Below are 22,544 nucleotides of genomic sequence, written 5' to 3'. Positions count from 1 at the left end.
AAACACTTGGAGAGAGAGAAAAGAGCGGAGAACTAATGGAATGGTTTTGTGCAGGACTGCATTATGTGAAATGACACATTTTGGAATCTGGCAATTCTTAGTAGATTTCCATAAAGCAGCACAATGATGACACCTGCCAGCTTTCAGCTGATATGATCGCTTAGCTCAGAACATCTCCCCAGGGAAGGTTACAGCACTTGGTTGACGTGAAAACGTGCAATATTTTTACAAGATGGATATGTTGACGTTTGAAGGTCAAGCATACAATAACACTTCTTTTTCATTCATCCACATGTAACATTCTCAGCACAGGTTCTAGGGTATGTTTTTGCAGCGGTGACAGGTGTGCTTCTACAGAAAGGGTATATTCCTAGTGTCATGGCTGGTTGGGGTGTTAGTCATTGTATCTGGGTTATAGAGCCAGTCAGAAAACTAGAGATGCAATAGGAACTAGAGCGTGTGAGAGAACTATTTGTTAAATTGCGCAGTTGTTTGCACGAAACCGAGCTGTATGACCAGTAATATTTCTTTTTAGGCTCATGCAGTATTAGCATTTCTTACTGGGAATCTATAAAATGGGATAAGATAATAATTATGTAAATAAGATAGACCTGGAAAAAATTGCAAGATCCAGATTGCTAGATTTCAGCTGCAGCTGAAGGGCCACGTAGCCCATCACTGGTTTAGTGTGGAAAAAGGAAATGGTGTAACATCGGACTGGAGAAAATGGAGTAGATGGTTTGTTAAATTTCCATTCCATCTCAATATTGGTGGCATGGTTGGAGCTTCAAGAGAGAAGTAGAGAACAAGATAATTATTTCAAAGTAAGATGCAATTAATCATGTACGAATCATTTACGCAAGTGGTATCAGAGCTGCAAAATCTCAGTGTTCAGTTTTGTTTCTGCATTAACTGCAGAATATACATTAATGGCAAAATCAACCTTTTTATGAGTAAGCAACTACCTTTGCACAAAAATACTGATGTCAGGAGAGTTCCTTCCTCACAAAAAATTCAAACCTTAAAATGTAAAGCAGTATTTGTGTGTTGCTCATTGTGTTGTGAGTCAACAGGATAGCAATATAGTATACCTGGTGGTTGCAGTTGGACACAACGCTAAGCCAAAAACTAATAAAGCAAATTGGCTTAAGCAAGTTAGTGAAAAGCAGATAGAAGGGGCAACCTGTGCAAAGTCCAGAGAGCAGAAAAACTACATGTTACTCTTAATGCATAGCATGTAGCTACATCTCATGTTTTCTTTTAATTTCATGTGAGTTGGGGAGGGGAGTGATTGTCATCAGATCCCAGTTTGTAGAAAGGGGAGGTTCACCCCTTCTCAGTTGTGATCCCCCTCAATTTGCAACTACAAGACTTAAAAAAAACCTTTCCATTGGCACCAGTAGAATCTAAGCAGTCAGACAGGTTCACGTGGAAGATTGTGGTCCTTGTTAGTTTGACTTTGAGCAAATACTGTGTACAGTTCGTGTTTGGGAAGGTTTACATTTACAGAAGGGTAGAACTTCTTGTGTAACAGGTTCCAGGAAAGGCCTCGATGTGTGTACAAAATACAGTTCTTAAAGCCTTCACCAGCCTCTATGCCTCCCAGATGTTTTGAACTGCAACTTCCATCAGCCCCAGCATAGTGAGAGACCGGCTTAAAACAATGCAAAACTATGGAACACCAAGCACTAGGTGAAGGAATTTCCAAGTGCTTCAAAGAATGTTAAGTGCAAGCTGAGCAGCTGTTTGTTCCTATCTCTTTCTTGATCTTCCTGTTCAAGGTTCCCTAGGCTCAGTGGGAATGCAGTTTCCGCCAGCCCTCCCCTTGGGAATGTAGTATGAACTGTTCAATTCCGCAGCAGCTGCTAAATGCTAGGATTGCTTCTTCAGTTGTTGGGCAGATGTGATTAGTGACATGGTCTGGATGATTAGTAAGGTGAAGATTCTCATCAACTGGAGCTGGGCTGTGTAATTTTAGACCTGTTTCTATTGGGGTTTTTTTTTTTTAAAAAAAAAATACCACTAAACAGTATCATGTTGCAGGTACCTCTTCAAGCATCTATTTTAGAATGAAGCAGTATAAAAGAGAGAAATCCTGTGTTATCAGGGGCATGGATCACAGTGATTACAGCAGTGGTTCTCAAAGGGTGTGGCACACCACACTGGTGTGGCAGGAGAGGATGGCAAGTGTGGTGGGAAGATTCTAGAACAATCAAAGAAACATTTAAACATTTCAGTGTAATATATAGCATAATATAGCATCATTTTTTTTCTTTGCAAAATATGGATAAGGATCTTTTCAGAATGAGAGCAAGAGCATCAAGTGATACTGAGGACAATCCTAGTTGTTATTTCCAAAGTATTTATTATCAATAAAAAAATTGGTGTGGCCCAGAGTAAATAGTTTGAGAACCACTGGTCTACAGCTAGGTGATTATATACTCCAATTCCTCAAAAATAAGTCATGTTCTTTAGCTGTTAATTTCTGCTCTGCCTAAGATTGCACGATATGTTCTATGCATAATATGCACGCATTTTGGGAATATGCATGTATATTTCAGGCTGACTTAATATTGATGTCTGGGTATAAGAATTAAGCTTCCTTTTTAAGGCAGCAGAATAAAAGGCAACAAAAACACAAGCAAGGTGCTAATTTCATAGCTCACTGACTTCCATTTTAACACAGTACCTTTTGGGAATACTAAAGGAAAAGATGCTCTAAAATACTACTCTTTGTTTATGGGATTAATACGATTAGGATAGTTCTTAAAAGGTAATGTGATCCTATGTTTTTCTACCGGTGGTTTGGACGGAGCAATTAGTTGAATTGACATTCGTAGAAGGAACTTTCAGGCTTTGTTATATACTTCAGTTTCATCAGTATGCATCTCAGATTGTTTCTGTCAGTGTCCCTAGAGAATCATCTTACTCAAGGCAAATGTTGTATGTGTTGTTCTGTGTTCCCATTATAACAATTTTGCTACAGTATGTGAGCCAGATGCAGATGTGTCAACTAAGATAGGCAAGTACAGTGGCTTTCTGGTCTGCGACAGGTGTTATTTGCTTAGCACTATAATCTTAACACATTTGTCTTCAGCTACCACTGCTGTGAATGGCTGCTGTACTGACTCTGCATACACTTTAAGCTCTAATTGAATTGTTACAATTTTGCACATCTTCACCATTTCCACAGTCAGCAACTTTTTATTCCTTCTACACCTACCGTATTTTTCGCCCCATAGGACGCACCGGCCCATAGGACGCACCAAGTTTTTTTGGGGGGAAATAAAGCAAAAAATTTTTATTTCCCCCCAGGCGCTTGCGGGGCCGGCAGCGGGGAGAAGCGCTCTTCTCCCCGCCGCCCGCCTGCAGACCAGGTCCGGGGACAGCGGGAAGACGCGCTGCGCCTCCCAGCTGTCCCCGGAGCTTGCGGGGCAGGCGGCAAGGAGAAACGCTTTTCTCCCCACCGCCCGCCTGCAGACCAGGTCCGGGGACAGCGGGAAGACGCGCTGCGCCTCCCAGCTGTCCCCGGAGCTTGCGGGGCAGGCGGCAAGGAGAAACGCTTTTCTCCCCACCGCCCGCCTGCAGACCAGGTCCGGGGACAGCGGGAAGACGCGCTGCGCCTCCCAGCTGTCCCCGGAGCTTGCGGGGGAGGCGGCGGGGAGAAGCGCTCTTCTCCCCGCCGCCCGCCTGCAGACCAGGTCCAGGGACAGCGGGAAGACGCGCTGCGCCTCCCAGCTGTCCCCGGAGCTTGCGGGGCAGGCGGCGGGGAGAAGCGCTCTTGACATATGCATATACAACAGACCAATCTCTTATCCAGCCCCACACACCTTTCTGTTCATTTTTGCATTGCTCAGTAGCATTGTGGGTGTAGTTGGCATAGGCCTCATTTGGACATAACACAAACCATTTGTTTTAACCATGGCTTGTTGGACAAGCAGGATTTGTCTTCCAGATGAGCAAAGAAACTGCAGGTTGTTTCAAACCAATGTTCATTTGTTGTCTCCCCTCCCACCCTGTTTGTTGTCCATAAACAAACCACAATGTTCCAGGCTAGGTTCCAGCAATATAAAAAATCCGATATTAAAATCAGTTTATGCACTTGTGTTTCCTTTGAGAAACATTTTTTTATTGGACAAGTTTTCAGTCACCTTGCTTTGGAACGATAGGTGCTGAGTAACCCAGTTCCTCTATCACAAAGGCTTTTCAGCTATACCATAAGCTATTTTTAAAAGCCTCCTTCCATCATGTAATGTTAACAAAGGGCCAACAGCTTATGGTTTTGGAAGTGCAGGTTAAAATAGTGTAACTGTGCTTGAGTCATAGCATGCTTTCAGTTCTTCTGATGAAAAAGAAACAGTAAGGTGACCTGACAAAGATGTTTCTTTACTGGCTGTGCCTAGTCTTTTTAGGGATGCTGTTCTACCCATTGGCCTGGTAGGATTCCAACTGTGTTGGTACTTGTCTCCTGAGCCAACCAAAACAACTTTTGGGGAAAGATTGAAGTGTCTTCATAAGCTTAGAGGACCCTTGTGCTGCTTGATGGAAGAAACACTTAGTGCTTGCACACTTTCTGACAGATTTAATAATATCCATTTATGAATTTTGGTGCTCCAGAAAATAAATGTTTAGGATGTTTGTTACATATTGATTTACTATCAGTAGCCATGGTGATGTGGTTCTCTTGCTGCACCCATTAATCCAAAGTTGCAGGGCACGTAAACACCTAGACTTGAAACGCCAGCCGTGAAGGAATAAAATACTGGGAAAAGGTTTTTATTCAAAACCTGAATAAGCAACAAGAAAATGATACAGTACTTCAAGGGAATTTTAGATGGGCATCTGCAAATGTAACGAAGCATGTTAAAGAAGCTTTTCCTAAGCAAATGCATCCCCCATATTTATATGCATGATGAGTAAGATTTGAATAACACTTAGTGTGTCTGGAAAAATAATGTGTTTTCATTAATATTCGGCAGCCACCTCCGCTCTGTTTTTGATGCCTGCTAAAAAGGTTTCTGTTTATGCAAGCCTACCTAGGCATGTAATTTCTATTATGTATACTGGTTTTTAAATGCTTCTTGTTTTATATATTTTGATAATTTTATTATGTTAGCTTTCCCCCCATAAAGTCTATTTATTTTACTGGTGTTTCCTTATAAATATTTTATACCATTTAATGTAAGCTGCTTAGAAATTATTATTCTGTGCTGAATACGTGGTCTATACATTTTGTTAAATATAAATAAATAAGATGTAACCAGACAGAAAAGCAGCAACATTTGCTGAATTCTTCTATATTTAAAACTTCAATGTTTAGATTAGTCTAAATAAGCAAGATCAACCTAGAAAACACAGCCATTTTAAACAGTGCTAAGAGTCTATTTTATGAATAGGATACATTTAGATTTCTGCTTTAATTACTATATATAGCAATATGCAAACAGCATTCAGTTGTTTCTGTTTTAAATTGCTAAGTGATCCATGTGGCTGCTTATAATATTTTCCTGTGTATCTTAATTACGTTTCATGTTTTTGTCAATTTAGCTAATTTGAAAGAAATGTATATTGTTGAATTATGCATTAAAATGGATCCAGTGGTGTATATGGGGCCTGACAACATTATCTACAGTTGACTGGCTACATGTCCTTTAATATCATTAATATTGTCTCTGAGCGTCTTCTAAAATAAACACTGAGTCAAAAGCATACTTCCAACCACATGTATCCTTTGAAAGAAAGTCTTGCAGGCGAGTCCATGCCAAAAGTGTTACATCCTTCCCACAAAAAAACCCAGATGTTTGGAGGTGGAGGGATTCCTTCTGCTTCAGGAAAGGAGTGCTGCTTTATCCTTCCTTTTCAGTTACATGCTTCAGGGCAAAGAGCAGAAAGAGTCCCAGCCTATTTTTAAAAATGCAATAAAAACCAGCAAACGCTCTTCAAAATGGCCACTCTTTGGTTCAAGCTGTGGTGAACTGGAGAGCACAGAGTTACAGTGGTACCTCTGGATGTGAACGGGATCCATTCTGGAGCCCGGTTCGCATCCTGAAGCGAACACAACCCGCGTCTGCGTGGATCGTGATTCGCCACTTCCGCGCATGCGTGTGATGTCATTTTGAGCATCTGCGCATGCGTGAGCGGCGAAACCCGGAAGTAACACCTTCCGTTACTTCCGGTTGCTGCGGAGCGTAACCTGAAAATGTTCAACCTGAAGCATATTTAACCCAAGGTATGACTGTATACCTTAACTCTCTGGCCAGCTTCCCAGTTCTTTCCATAGAGCTCATAACCTATGTAGAATTAATATCAATCCCATTGTTTTAAGTAGCTTACTATGGTAACCTTAATATTCTCTTACAGATATTAATATTCTCTTACTATGGCAACCTTAATATTCTCTTAATATTCTAGAACAAAAGCCAGCTCCAGAATCCATAGGGAGCCACAAGTTGCCTAAATTTGGCAGTGTGAATGACCCTAAGGTGCTGGTTTATAATTAAAAAGTGAATTTGGTTTAATAAATTGGGCAATGCATTTATTTTTATTTATTAAAATTATTATAGATTGCGCTTTCCTGTAAACTTTTGTAGAGCAGTATGAAATTTAATAGTGAATTGCAGGTCCTCAATGAGGGCTGAAAAACTGAGCCTCAATCTTGGCAAGACGAAGGCTGTGTGGGTGTGTGGTTGTATCCAGGTAGCTGGTAAGCTGCTTGCCTGAGCGGCAGGGAGTCACACTCTCTCCGCATAGCTAAGGGTGCTTCTGGGCCCAGCTCTTGTCATTGGAAGAACAAGTATTCTTGGTGGCCCAGTGTGCCTTTTATCAGCCAGGGGTGATAAGGACAGCGATAGCCATTCCTGGATAGCTTGACCACAGTTGTCCATGCAATAACAGAAACAACAACAATTTTATTATTTGTACCTCGCCCATCCGATTGGGTTGTTCCAGCCACTCTGGGCAGCTTCCAGCATATACAAAAATGTAATAAAATATTAAACATTAAAAACTTCACTGTACAGGGCTGCCTTCCAATGTCTTCTAAAGGTTGTATAGTTACTTATCTCTTTGACGTCTGGCGCGACTACCGAGAAGACCGTCTACCTGGTTCCCTGTAGCTTCACTTCTCACAGTGAGGGAGCTGCCAAAAGCCTCTCGGTGCTGTATCTCAGTGTCCGGGCTGGAAAGATGAGGGTGAAGATGCTCCTTCAAATATACAGATCATCAGTAACCTCAAAGTGGGATTGGTATGAACATAAAAGTACTATAGTTCCCAAGGCACAAAATAATTGCGCTTGAGTGTTTGGAAAATGTAACAAAACCTCTGAAGCTCTTTTAGTTTACTTGAAACATTATATATTTGCTTTTAGCTTATTTGTTGTCTAATGGCAGGAAAGTATTGTAAAATATATTTCTGTCAGCATGTGCCCACAAGAGAAGCTTGTCAGGTTACAGATGGCATAGTCAGCCCTGAAAAGCATAATATGCTAGCGGCTTTAGGGAGAAATGCTTCTGAACTCCTCACAGCCAAGCTGATAGAGATGAGAGAAGCAGGAGCTGACAAACCCAAGGCTGCTTCTTGTAATGTTAAACCGTAGTTAAGCCTTATGTCTTAATCAGGCCTTTGTTGAGAAACAGTGGCCTGACGAAGTCATTGATTGCTAGCAGTTATAGGACTACTTATAGAAAATGGGAATGCCTCTTAGCAGAGAGAACGTTTTTGTTAATGGTTTTACAAGACCACTTATTTTATACCTAAATCAATAAGTTGATTCTGATGTAATTCCCTATCATTACAAGTCAACACTTCAAAACAAATGAATTTTGATCTTATTCAGCTGTCAATAACTAGGACTCCAATCCAAACACAACCTGAAGTACATAGAAGCACACTGATGATCGTAAAATAATAAAATGCCCTGCATAATCAGTTGGTGCTGTGGTACGGAATACAAAGACTTTTGGGTTAAACACAACTTTTATTCAGGCAGAATAGAATGCTGCATGTAAAAAATTCACAAGGCTGGCTAGATACAAATGAAAAATGAAACTATCTGCCACCCATGTGTCACATCCGCATGCAAAATCAGGAGTTTGGGAGATCAGATGCTAACTTGCTGTATCATATGCTCCAGACGAGTTAAAGGAGAAGTTGGTTGTGATGCAGATATTTAAGCAATCAGAATTGAGACTAAGAATATAAAAATGCAATGCCAAGAACTGCAGACAGGCCAAACAGTGGTTAGTTTAAACTATGATGACTTGGAACAAGTCAGGACCAAACCCAAAAGGTTTAAAACTAATTTCATAAGAACAAATAATGGTTAATTTAAACAGGAAGTGGATGCTTTTAATCTCCTCCTCTGGAGTGTACAAAAGTCGAAGGACAGATAATAATGGAAGAATTTTTATTTTTATTTTATCTTGTGACCATGCCAGAGAGGAGGAAAAACTGAGTTCACAAAGTTCTAAATGGTAGGTTAATACTGCATCAAATGAGGCCAGTGTGACTAGGTGGAAATGAATATAGTTGAAATCAGAATGTGGCATCCTACACAATATGAATAACAGGTGTATGTAACGCTGCATAAAGAGGTGTGGATTACAGTTATGTCATGTTCTTACTGCCTAACCTCAAATGCTCGTGTAGATAGTGTTTTTTCTTCCTCTTCATGTAAACTTTCTATAAGCCTGTTTCTTCACCATTTATCACTTGGATAATTAAGTTGGCTCACAAACGCCAAACTTGCCAGAGAATGACAGCAGTTGTCAGGTAATAAATCATACTGCTTATCAATGAATAATCTCTACAACCGCAAAGCAAAGTAAACATTTCTTCCCAGGTGATATATTGGCATTGTTATAGTTAAGTATGTGGATCTCTTTTGGCCATTTAAAAGTGCAGTGCTCAAGAGAGGGCTTCACTCTTACCACACTCTGGAGCTGGGAGCCATACTTTCGCACTGAAGTGTTTCTTGTTGTGCAGTAGACAGTAAATGTGTCTCCACCCCCATCCAGCCCAGACACTGAGGTCCAGTTCCAAGGGCCTTCTGGCGGTTCCCTCGCTGCGAGAAGTGAGGTTACAGGGAACCAGGCAGAGGTAGTGACACCTGCCCTGTGGAATGCCCTCCCAGCAGATGTCAAGGCAATAAGCAACTATTTTACTTTTAAAAGACAACAGAAGGCGGCCCTGTTTAGGGAAGTTTTTAATGTTTGCTGCTGTATTATTTTTAATATTCGGTTGGAAGCTGCCCAGAGTGGCTGGGGAAACTCAGCCAGATGGACGGGGTATAAATAATAAATTATTATTAATTATTATAAATGGTTCTTGTTCATTATTATAAATGGTTCATCAAGAAACATACTGATGAGAGCTAAATCATATCAGTCTCCTGTTAGGGTCCGTGCTGTGTGTTCCAGTGTTCCTGGTGATGGAAAGAGAGTTCTGCTCACAGAATAACCCCTCCCCTTTCATGAGCAGAACTTAGCCCATCAATTGTAGAAGCAATTTGTTTTGGTCCATCTCAATGTTTGTTTGAAAGTGCTCCTGCAAGCCTTTTTCATGACAAGAAAAGTACTAAATTAAGATGCTTAGAATTGACTACCCTTTCATAAAACCAGTTATAGGCAAACCCGTATCCTGGGTTTTTATAATTTACCCATTTTGCTAAAATTTTATTGCTTAGTTCCATTTGAAATGGTTTTACATGTTTTTATAATGGATTTATTTTTATAATTGTTCATTTTATTATTCTAACTTGTTCTGGGTCCTTTTGATGGCAGGCGGGTGAGAAATCTTATAAAGAAATGAACATCTGACTTGGCATTAGACAATATGAGTTTTCCCATCATTTTGACTCCTGTATTAATCAGATTGTATTTTCATCATTTTTAATGTATAGTGAAAGGGATGACTTCAGCCAGCTAATCTTAAAGTAGGGATATTGGATCCACCATCCATTAGGGCTGTATATTCCACTGTGTTCTGGTCACACAAGGTCAAAAGAACCAAATTTGATAACCTGAAAGTAACAGTTTTCATTTTAGAACAGTCAAATTTCTTACCCTTTGGGCACAAAGATAAGCGAGTTGGGGATGTTTCAGAAGTGAGGCTTGTAAGTACTGGCACTGCAGAAGCGAAAGAGATACCATGCCATTAGATTTGTGTATTTAAAGTACAGGCACTATGCAATAATATCACAAATTGAAATCTACTTAATTCAGTGAGGATTTATTTTTTATTTTTTAAATCTGGCTGTTAATTAAGGTGTGAGTTGGCCCACAGGGAACATTTTCTTCCCAGTATCAGTTTGTAAGATGTCTGCTTGTAAGCTGTTGCTCTGAAAAGCATCCATTCAAGGTGATAATAAAATGAAGATGTCACGTAATTTTTCTTTCAGTTGGAGAATTCGTGAGTGATGCTCTTCTGGTGCCAGATAAGTGCAAATTCCTTCACCAGGAAAGGATGGATATATGTGAAACTCACCTGCACTGGCACACAGTAGCTAAGGAGGTATGTTTATAATCAGTACCTTGAAGATTATTTGAAGCTTCTTATGAATAAAAATAAGTGCAATAAGGTATTGTGGGAAAAAGGGGAATGTGTGGTTATATTCCTATCTATTGTTTTATAAGCCTGTGGGCATAGCTGAGTGTTCATCTTTATTGCCTGAAGCCTTAATTGGGAGCCAAATATTTTAATTTTTCAGTTATATTCCATGTCAGATTTTAGTGGCTTTGACAAACACTTGGAAAATCTTACGGAAAATAAAATCACAGTTCAGTGCTACCAGCTTAGAACAGTTGCCAAACAAATTGCAAAGGCCAGCAAAATACTCTGGGAACAACTTACACAAGACAAACAACAAAACATAATGTATTTCTGTGGCTCCTGTGTTCAGGTTCACTCTAAAGGTGCTGCAGCAGTAAATTATTACTGATGACCTACAGTCCATTTTTGAGAGTAATGGCACCTTGAAGGATATAACAGGCAGCCTACTGAGAGCTCTTGAAACTACTGCATGCTGCAAACAAATTGCAGAAGGGACAAGATCCTCGAGAAACCAACATATCAGTTATGCCCTTTGATTAGCATTGGCTACATCATTCTAACAATGCCATTTACAATATTCAAGGTTCTTGCATCTTCTCAGTGTTGTCCAGCTGTAGTCTACATAAGCCAGAGCAGTTTCTGTTCAAGAAAAACATTCTGTTTAAGAAAAACATCAGGCACAAAAAGAATAGGAATACAATCAATTTATGAAGGAACACATTTTAACCTACCTGGACATCAAGGACCTCAAAGTGGTTCTCTTCAAACAAATTAATTCAGGTGGAAAATGAGGTGGCAGAAGAAGAATAAATACAATAGGTAATTGTGTAATCTGATGTCTGAACAGGCACCATGGATTTTTTTTATGTTAAAAACATGGAGAACTTAAGAATAAGTAAATAAAACTGCTGTTCTTCTATGCTTGTTGCTTGTTTTCAACATCTGGAAAAGTGGACTGTGTAGTCTACTGTCTTAAACTAAAAAGTCCATTTTTAATGGACCAAACATCTTTTTTTTTAAACAAACAGACAAACCCACCACCCTTGATTCTACAAGTGAGAATACAACGGGGATTTTCAGTGATGATCCAAATTTGAATTCCACTCCTACCCACCTGATTTGTGTATATTTGCTGTTTGTAGTTCTTATCTAATTCTGTCAGTGAGAAATACTGCAGGTTTAAATCATGGAAGGGGAACTTTTAAACATCTTAAGGCCACTTTTCCCATTTTTAATTCCTTTCACAAGGGGGTGCTTTCTTTTTCTGTGAATATCTGAAGGCACATCCGTATATTTTGGAGAGTGCTGTCTCAGGTTGACTTCCAAGTGCTCTTGACTTCAAGATTATATCTGCAATGCACCATCTACTTGCTTAGAAGATACAAATGCAAAGTATGTCATATTCTGTGTGGTTTATCTGTAATCCTTTAACATGGGAATGTCGTCTTGATAAAACCTTTATATATTTGTATTCATTTACGCCTTGTGGTTCTCACTGAACGTCAGTGAAGTAAGAGTTACTTTCCACCGTTGCATGGAGCCACCACAATGTGGAGCAAATTCCTGGGCTTCTCTCTGATTATTGCTCTAAGGTTTGAATTGGTGCTAAGAGTTGAATTAACGCTAAGTGTACACGCTGAATCAATTTGTTAGCCATTCTCTAATAAATATTTTAAATAGCTTCTTTCTCGTGTAACCATATATTCTGTCTCCTCCCCCCCCCCCCATTTTGTTTTTAGTCCTGTAGCGAAAAGGGCATGAATCTGCATGACTACGGTATGCTGTTACCTTGTGGGATTGACAAGTTCCGGGGTGTGGAGTTTGTTTGCTGCCCGGTAGCAGACGAAAGTGACAACATAGATTCAGCTGACGCTGAAGAAGATGACTCTGATGTTTGGTGGGGAGGAGCCGATGCAGATTATGCAGATGGCAGGTAAGGCCGCTACTCCTGCCATTATTAGGCAGTTTATTAAGCCAAGATGTTCTTTTGAAGAAAAGGTTTGCATGAGAAACTTCAGCAGAGGAATCCTTTGCTGAAAGTCTTTGACTGAAAGATTGTGATCTTTTAATTACAAACATGCAGCTCAGTCCACAGCATGTTTACTTGGAAGTAAGTAGATTGTTCAGTGGAACTGGCAAGGCATAGAATTCTTGTCTTTAAGTGAATTTTGAACTGTATTCATGTTGCTGGTGTAATGTTTGAAGTGACTTAGTTTTACGTTGTTGCCTCATGCCAAGTGATCAGAAGTTTGGAGAAGGGGTAATCGATTCTAGATACAACCTTACTACTTCCAGCTCAATAGCTGAAAGCATCTATCTGTTTCTTAGAGAGTCATTGCATCTTATTTATTTCTATTTATTTCATAAAATTTATACACTACTTGATTGTAATAAACCCCCTCAAAGCAGTTTACAAAAAAACCTATCACTTTTTGCTGTCTGATTTAAAATATATTCCAATTACAGTCATACCTTGGGTTGAATGTGCTTTGGGATGAGCACGTTCGAGTTGCGCTCCACGGCAACCCTGAAGTAGTGGAGCGCATTACTTCCATGTTTCGTCGCTTTTGCATGCGCAGACGCTCAAAATGACATCATGCGCATGCGCAGAAGCGCCAAAACGTGACCTGCAGATGCGCAGACACAGGTTACGTTTGCTTCTAGATCCCGTTTGCAACTAGAGGCACCACTGTACTAAGATGCAAAAATCTTTCTCATCCTGACAGCTAACTTAGAAAAAAGAACTTTGAAGGAACATACTGCTTTAGGATTTATTTTTTGTTAAGCTGACAGTTTTTTTAAAAAAAAATAACACAGATTCTAACCTTTGTTCATAATGGAATGTTAAACTACAATTCATTAGGGTTGAGTTTTAGCTTCAGTACAGTGAATTGTCATTAGCCAGACAAATGTGCTCAAGCTCTTAAATTTGACATTTTGTTTGTGTTTGATCTGCACATTTGGAGAATTTGTTTCAGGGTTTGGAAACAGAAGTTGGGCTTGAATTGAGGAATGGTAAAGGGCTTTGATTTCCTGTGCTGTGCTATATTCTTCTGAACATGCTGTTAGAGAGGAGTTGCTTGGCTATATTATATGGCTCTTTCAGTGTGACGTAGCACAAGGGATGTTGTGATGGTAGTTTATTTATTAAAGATACTAAAAGGAATGCTCTCGTGGAATGTTCATAAGAACGTTACCTTGATTTGTGTCTATGCTTCATCATCTCAGAGGTTGAAAAATAGACTTTTACTCAAGTGTGGACTTTATATTTGCACTGCAGTCCTCAGTCATAGCAAGATATTTTAAGAGATCTGAGTTTTATGTCCTGTCTGGTGTTAGATGTTTGATGTTATATTTAACAGTGTTTAGCTCTGATGGCTTGATACTTAAGATAATGTTTACCTCATGTCCTTCAATCTTGCTATCGTTTGCTTTACACTCCCACTAGAAAATTATATTTGCAGACTGGGGAAAGTTCTGGAAAGAGTTATCAGAATGATTGGGGAAGGTTTCATTTCTGGAAATATAAATTCCTCAGTCATAAATTCCTCACGGTGTGTTTGTAGAGACGAACAGGAACTCCTTCCCACCCCAATCTCAGGAGAAAAGTTGAAGCTCTGATGAGTGAATTAAGTCACCTGACATAGCAACCTCTGATGATTTTCAAAACTGGCCTAATCCATTTATAGACCCCTCTTGGTAATTTAATAGACCATATAATTCATTTTACGTAGCTCCCTGCTGCTATAGTTATTCCCCTCCTTTTTTCTTTGGCTTTCAAATTCAGTGCCAGGAAAACAGAGAAGTGCAAGTTACTGGATCCCTCAGCAAGAGTGGGGGCAAGCATGGCCAGCTCTGCTCACCTCTTGTTGCTGCTTTCTGGCTTCCTGTGCCATTTGGAACCCTAAAAAGATCAGCATTGATCTTGCATATTTCGGTTGCTTAGAAGTTTGTGTGGTATGAGAAGTGGGAACGGTTTTATTGCAGGCTAGCAAATGAGGCCCATAAGTTGCATCTAGGCTGCTCAGACTTTTCCTCCAGTGTGTGCAACCCCACATCCCCACAGTCTCCAGTTTACTCACAGGCTAAGCAATCCTGAGGTGATTGTGAGGGAAGACTTCTATGAAGCAAAAAGATCCTCACAAAAACAAAACTGGATAGTCAAGCTGGATAGGGTCCATTGTCATTACATTGCTGATACTTGAGATTCCTTCTTATTTCCCCTCAAGAATGAGGAGAGCATTTGCCCCGTGCATCATTTAATACGTTTAATAGGCTTTGGAAAACGAATTACTAGCACAGGCAGGTTGAGCCAGTTTACTGTAAACTAGATGTGGTTGCCTGCGACTCTTAATCCAAGCTGTGATTATTATCTGCTGGAGAGTGAATACTTAGGAATATCTGCCAAAGGAATTTATCTCCAGATGAAGCACTTAACAGAGCAATTGAAACCCCCAATCTGCCTTGGTGGAGGGGATTTGGAGTTGACTCCGCCAGTAGAGGGTCTTTGCCACCACAGAGATCCCACTGTACCTGCTGAAAGCATGAAAAACACCGGTGAAAGCTACCAGCCAGTGTGAACCCCCCCCCCCAACAAAAAACCCCACAGGGCATTCCTGGGTTGGAACTGTACTGGTTTATGTATGTACGGGAAGTAGCTGTTGCCATAGCTAAGAAATCTCATAAAAGAAGGATGCCCACTTTTGTTTACTTCAAGAGAAGAGGTGCCACCATGTAAGTTTAGGTTAGTATTCTCCCGTATGAATGCTCACTGCTGCGCCATTTAAGGACCAATAGATTTACCTCTAATGGATTATGTCCTGTGCCATTATGCATTTGAGAGTATATCTGAATAAGCTGCTTTTGAAAGGAAGCACGCAAAGATGCTATATTTGGAGTAGTCCTCTCCAGTTTTTCTAAATGCACAAATGTTAACTGAGTAAACAAGAAGATAATGTGTTATTTCAGATGGACATAAGCTGACAGATAACATAGACACATCAGTGGACTTAGAGATGCACTTAATGGCTTGGGTAATACAATTACCCTAAAGAGAGCCCTGGGATGATGGGCATTAGGAATCTTGGAAAACCTGGTAATGCTTCCTGTATATTTGTCTAGGTGTCTCTTCCCTTCAGACCCACCCCCTTTTTAAAAATGATCGAGCAGTTGTATCTAAAAGCCCATCTTCTGTTTCAATATAAATAATATTTATAGATTAACTGGATTTTGTATGCTAAAAATGCAAACATTCTGGCTTCCTGGCTTAGTGGCAAGTCAGCGCTGTTTCCTTAAGAGCAGGTGCCTGTTCTAGCCCTATTGTTGCCAGCCAGGGCAGATAATAGTGAGGCAGATAGACCAATGGTCAGCTTCCTTCTTAATTCTGAATGATTTTTTTTCTCCATTGTGGCCTTATATGAGATCATATAATTCCCATCCCCCTCTCTCACTTCCATAACTACTGGCTTATTATTTATGGTACTGATGTCTACCTTCTGTGTTATCTATTTCTAGTGCTTTGTGGGTTGCAAAACCTGACCCTTTTGTGGGTGGGTCTGGGCTCTCTTAATAAGTGTGCCTCTACTTAGTGACAATGGTGAAGTTCAAAATACAGTTCAGCTTTGTCCAGCTAGTCATGTTCAGGTGTATGTCAAAGCAAGTGTGTTTTACCCCCAAAGTTATTTTCCACCTGGAATCATGATTCTGCTTGCTAACATAGCAGCATACTTATAATGTTTAGTTCATTTTTTGGCCCAAACCTATTTTGCTGTTGTTGTTTTTGCTGATTTGGATATGAAAGTATAAAGAACCCATGACCCTCCAGATGTTATCTCACTATCTCTGTCATGCTGTCCAGGCCTGATGTAAGTTGGAGCCCAATAGCCTCCTGAAGGTTGTAGGTTCCCCATTTCTGATGTAGCACTGTCCTCCTTTTCCCAATTTAGCTCAATGATAGAACATCTGCCTTGTACGCAGAGGTTCCAGGCTTCATCCTTGGTGTCTGCAGGTAGGGCTGGGAAAAACTCCTATCTGAATTCCTGGCGAACTGCTGCCAGTTAAAGTAGACAATACACAGTTAGATGGTCCCAATGTTCCTCCATTCTGTTTACATACCTTCCTATGCTGAAATTGCCTGTAAAAGACATGAGTACAACAAACACAGGTTGGTTGTATGGCATGAGCAGGATTTTTACATGAGAACAATTTAACAGAACCCCAACTGCAAAGCATTTGCCTGGCTCATTTAGTTAGTTAGAAACAAATTCACTTTTGTGAATACCATTTTATGTAATTTTCATTGTGTGTAGCACAATGAACTTTCTGACCTGGCCAGATGTTTTCCAAATGTCCAGCCTCCCCAAACACAAAGCAGTGATTTCCAAACCTTAAGCAGAGGTCATAAAGTCAGCCATGCAATGGGAGGTCACGTAGTCTAGCATGGCTATTATTACACATTAAGTTCTTTTCTCAGTGTAGAAAAGTTCTTTTCTTTTCTCAGTGATCAGTTTAATAAAGGCTGTATCTGCATAAAGCTGTGAATTAATTGCTTTAAAAAACATATTGTGAGGAGTTTAACAGAATCCATTGCTGTTTGCAGTTATGACAAGATAGCAGAAGAACAGTTGACAGAGGAAGAGGACATTACAGATGTGGAGGATGAAAATGCTGATGACGACGATGAAGATGGCGATGAAGCTGAAGAAGAGGCAGATGATCAGTTTCAGGAAGCCACCGAACGAACAACCAGTATCGCCACCACCACTACCACAACTACAGAGTCTGTAGAAGAGGTTGTTCGAGGTAAGCTGTTATTTATAGAGCATGAGGTCTAAGGAACTGATCTTCACAGTGTGCATATGCCCATTACTGCAAAAAATGTTCCAAACAGCAAAATATTCCAAGTTGCTATACCAATCATGCTTTTCCATTGTGATTTGCCAAATTTGTGCGCTACTCCCCACCCCCTTTTGCTCCCCTCAGACTCCCAGTAACAACCTAAATCATGTTTTGATGATTGTCATCTCTGTGCGCATGGATAAAAAGTGATTTAAAATAGATGTGAACTTTTAATTTAAAATAGTGTCAACCATGCGGTGAACAGTTTTAGTAAGGTATGCGATGGGAAAGGATGCATGTCAGGAGGGGGTTTGCTTGCTGGGTCATCAGCTTAGATTAAGAATGAAAAATGTTCTTGGGGGTAACAAAAATAGATTGGTGGTTTAATGACTCTCCCCCCCCCCTTTCTTAAGCTATCATCATTGAGAAGCCAGAAGATGGTACAAATTTAGATTTACAGGATATAGTGAGAAACAAGTATAGGAAACAAGAATGGCCGCGGTATTTATTTTGTTAGCAGAATATGTATAGCACTTAATTGTAAATAAATAAATAAATAAATCTTTGGGGATTTACACTTCATAGGATGCTTAGAAAGGTGAAAAAGCATGGATATTTTCCACAACAGAATAACCTATTCTGCGTTCTGGATACTGAGTATTTATGAGAGAGGGATGAACACATATGTAGAAATGAGAGCTTTCAGTACAGTGGTACCTCGCAAGACGAATGCCTCGCAAGACGGAAAACTCGCAAAACGAAAGGGTTTTGGGTTTTTTTAGTTGCTTCGCAAGACTATTTTCCCCATGGGCTTGCTTCGCAAGACGGAAAGGCTTGCAAGTTTGTTTCCTTTTTCTTAAAACCGTTAATACAGTTGCAACTTGACTTCGAGGAGCAACTCATAGCACGCGGTGTGGTAGCCTTTTTTGAGGTTTTTGAAGACTTTGGTGATTTTTGAAGCTTTTCCAAAGCTTTTCCCACACCGTGCTTCGCAAGACGAAAAAAACCGCAAGACGAAAAAACTCGCGGAACGAATTAATTTCGTCTTGCAAGGCACCACTGTACTATTATTATTTTATTACACATTTATCTCTTTCCTTTCCTTAGAGTAGCTCAGGTGTGGGGACCCTTTGCCCCCCCCCCGATCCTGCAGATGTTGCTGAACTACAGCTTGTATTTGGCCATGCTTGCTGAGACAGATGGGACTTGTGTTTTAGCAACATCTTGAGGGCGAAAGCACACCAGAGAGAGCTCAAGGCAGCATACAGATTCCTCCCCTCCTTCCTTTTCCTAGTTGGCTTTAACCATGATTTCTCTTTGCACCTGCATCAATGGTAATCATGGTTCGTGCTACCTAAGAACCTAAGTGTTTTAGTTGCTTTTGAATATGTTTCCTATAGATGTTTTGCTATGTTGTGTATTATTACATTGTACTGCATTGTTATTAACTGCCTTGAGTACATAATTGGAGAAGAGCAGAGATACAAATTGGCATGACAAATAAATTACCAGGTTCCATAGTGTTGTCAAACAAGATTCAAGACTGAAGTTAGCATCGATGCAGGTGTGCTGATAAATCACAACTAGTGCTGAGAAAGGAAGGAGGCGATAGATCCATTCTGGGGAATGGAGGAAGACATTTCTGAGACTGGTCTATTCCCAGTCACTTAGCCAAGGTTTTGAGCTTAGCAACATTACCTCTGCACTAGGCCAATTAAATAAAGCAGTGATGGGAAAGTAACTTACAACAAGTATGCTTTGAATGGAGGAGATCCTAATTGCATTTTAGTTGAAATGTGGAAAAACGATCAAATAAGTATTACTTATTCAGACCTCTTTTATTACTTCTATGTGTATTGAACCATCTGGTGGCTAGCAGAACATTCCATGGAACTCCTCATTTGCTTTGTTGGTGGATATATATTTTTATCCTACTTTTAAACTCCAAATGCAGCAAAACTGTTTTTGGCCAGTGATCAGGCTAAGGACCTGACATAAACAAAAATATATTCCATTAGGACAGATGCAGATCTCCCGCAAAAGGACATTCAGCACCTTGGGGGTCAAAACAGAGAAAATGCTTTCCCTCATTCCCATCAAAAAGTTGTTTTAGAGAGTGGAAAACACAGTTGTATGTGTCTCCCATACAGTCTCTCTTCCTTTGCTCAGTCAATGAATCTGGGTCTGAGCTTGTCTTCCTCGACAGAGTGGAGAAGATAGGCTGGATATTGAAGAAGGAAAGTGCTCACAGGCCTCTCTTTCTCCACATGGAAGCACCAAGAGAGGAGGGGGAAACAAATTATTGTTCAAATGGAGATCACTCTGCATGCCATAACTGCTGCACTCACGCAGGGAAAGATTGTAGCCAGTATATTTTTCTTCATTGTAATTTCTCCTCATATTTAATAAGCAGGAGCCAAACCTCTTCTTGCTAGAATGGAACACACACAAAATGCTTCCATTTTCAGGAGTATTGCAGTTTAAATCCTGCCTGGAGAATGACAGGTGGCAGCCTGTTATTTCTTGCCCGTCAGCAAACATATTATATGAAAGGTGTGTTCTTAACAGCTGTTCTGCTTCAGTAAAGCAGGGATGGTGGTGGAGGAGGAGGAGAGAATGGCTTCACGTAAGAATGTTTTCCTGGGAGACTAGTAGTACAACTCTTCATTTCTATAAGCATCGTCATGAGACAAGCGTATATCTGTTTTTAGAGGCTCTCAATAGCATCGGGGGACTGAGTCTCTGCTGCTAATGCATTGGTTTTCTTTTAGGTTTGTACGTTTAGCTAGCATTCAGTCTGCACAGGTGCTATTACTCGTGAGCTGCAGGTTGCTGATTTCTTTCCTATGGCAGATAACACAGTTGCCCACAGCCCTTGTCACTCCCTCAGAAGCCTTTTCAAGGACCTGAAAGTGACAAGGCAAGAAGTCCTAGAGAAATGATAAGCAAGGAAGCAGAGGTGCATGCTGAGAAACAGTGTTCTCGCCACAGATCTAAGTCATATTGGCATGACATTTCCAGAGACGATCTCTTTTCCCCATGCGTTCACAGATAGGTTTGCAAGGAAGAAAAATGACAGGAAGAGTCCTCAGAAGATTAGACATTTTTTAATACTGAATGACCATCTTTCATACTGATTCTAGGGCTATTTATTGTACTTTTGCCTACCTGTGTTCTGATCACACTTTAATCACCAGCTATTATAAAAGGTCTGCTGTGTGTCACAGCTGCTTTGTTAGATGTCATGTCACTTTGGTATTAGGAATATTGATGAGAGAAAAAAGTGAATGCCATTTTATAAGGTCTGGCTGAAGCTGAGCAATGTGTCTTGGTGCAGCCATTTCCTGAGTTCTTTTGTTCTTTCGTGATAGTTGTTACTCAGATGCTTCCATATATATATATATATATATATATATATATATATATATATATGGAGAATAGATTTTTTAAGCTTAATTCTCACCTAAAGGGAGATACTGAAAGGAAGCTACAGGACATCCAGCTGTCTTGTAAACACAACAGCCTGTAAGCAACCATTTTGCAGCTACCGGAGACTTCACAAAGGTCTGAGTCATGTATTTGTATTTACTGGGCTATCCTTGATTAATGCCACTAGTCCTGTAGATCTGTCATTTTTAATTCACCTGTTGGTGCTTATATATATGGTATTTTGATATTTGTGAATTATTCTTTATTCTCACTACTGTAAATATAGTTCTATATACTCTCCTTTTTTTTACTATCATTCTTTTGTCCTTGTATGACTGTTGGGAACATTAGGAAATGGAGATTGTCAGAGCAAATGGGATTGCTGTTAGAAGTTCTATGCAGTTTGACTTGGAAGGTCATTTCTGTTGCTTGTTTTTATATACAGTGGTACCTCAGGTTAAGTACTTAATTCGTTCCGGAGGTCCGTTCTTAACCTGAAACTGTTCTTAACCTGAAGCACCACTTTAGCTAATGGGGCCTCCAGCTGCTGCTGTGCCGCTGCCAAAGCACGATTTCTGTTCTTATCCTGAAGCAAAGTTCTTAACCCGAGGTACTATTTCTGGGCTAGCGGAGTCTGTAACCTGAAGCGTATGTAACCTGAGGTACCACTGTAGTGCCATCAGTTTACAGGGCACTTTACAGAGTAGCAGCAACAATTGGTCCGTATCCCAAGTGGCTTACATAAAGACACTGGTATTTCCATCAAACTTGAGGGAGAGATTTCACTTACCATCTTAAAGTTTGACATGGGCAGAACTGGATCCATGTATTTTTAAAAAAACAGGGTGTATACAATCCATTAACAAGAGAGCAGTTTATGAATGTAATGCTCCTGGCCATTAAATTATGTAAGTCTGACGATTTAGATAAAATAAAGAACCTTGAAGTAGTGCTCTTTCCTTTGTGCAGTGCAGGCGGTACTCATTTTAGGCACATCCACTCGACACATGGTTGTGGACGTGCGAGTCCTTTTGGACCCAGAAGAGAGCAGGATGCACACCAACAATGCTCGCAGGGGCTGGGAGCAGAACCCCCCATGCAAAGCATTTGCTGCCTGGAGCTATTTGATCCCTCGATTTGAAATGAATATTTCAGGAAAATAAAACAGGAGTTCTTAAAATATAATATACTAACTAGGAGGCCATGGGTGATAGCCAAAGTGAGTCATACAAACAGATTGATTGAAAGTATGATTTAATTGGATGTTGCCCTATATATTCCAGGTGCACTATATTAACTGCTAAATTCATGTCCTAATTATTCTTTTTCGCTGAATTAAAAATAAACATTTGGAAGTGAAATTTAATTTTAATTATGTGTGGGTACAGATTACAGTTTTAAGGTATTTACCATCGTAGAAATAATTGTTCTATTGGACTGGAGTCGAAACGAATAATTTAATTTTCCTTCCTGTAACAGCCTGCTGGGAGAATATTGCCATGGTGTAGCTAATGCCTAAGCTTTATTCTTAAAAATGTGTGCCAGCTTCACAGCTGTCTCCAGATAAATTCGAAAATGCCTCTTGTGTAATTAGCTTTTGTCTTTGGGTATTAAAATAAGTATTTGGCTTCTGATTCTAAGTGTATTTTTAGAAAAAATAATTTTCTTCTTGGTAAAATTAAACTTGGAAGTTCTGTTCAGGGAATATGTCTGAAATTCTATATCCACT

At 40.0% G+C, this 22,544-nt stretch overlaps 1 protein-coding gene and 1 long non-coding RNA gene across 5 annotated transcripts in view; one reads left to right on the top strand and one right to left on the bottom strand.

Moving 5' to 3' along the window:
* The window catches only part of APP (amyloid beta precursor protein), a 153,948-nt gene that overhangs the window by 71,491 nt on the left and 59,913 nt on the right, over positions 1-22,544 (top strand). For all 4 annotated transcript variants that reach the window (XM_081003687.1, XM_081003685.1, XM_081003686.1 and 1 more), the window contains exons 4-6: positions 10,398-10,510; positions 12,289-12,482; positions 17,148-17,350. In XM_081003687.1, the coding sequence (XP_080859813.1) occupies positions 10,398-10,510; positions 12,289-12,482; positions 17,148-17,350 (510 nt within the window). The remainder of the gene's footprint in view (positions 1-10,397; positions 10,511-12,288; positions 12,483-17,147; positions 17,351-22,544) is intronic.
* On the bottom strand, positions 10,672-16,615 carry LOC308476210. Its single transcript, XR_013985801.1, has 2 exons — positions 16,515-16,615; positions 10,672-11,188 (listed from the first exon to the last, which is right to left on the bottom strand). It is a non-coding gene; the product is annotated as an uncharacterized lncRNA (long non-coding RNA).

Source organism: Podarcis pityusensis (genome assembly GCF_964106645.2).
Source record: "Podarcis pityusensis genome assembly, chromosome: 4".
NCBI classification, from domain to species: domain Eukaryota; kingdom Metazoa; phylum Chordata; class Lepidosauria; order Squamata; family Lacertidae; genus Podarcis; species Podarcis pityusensis.
This window is presented reverse-complemented; position numbering and strand designations above follow the sequence as displayed.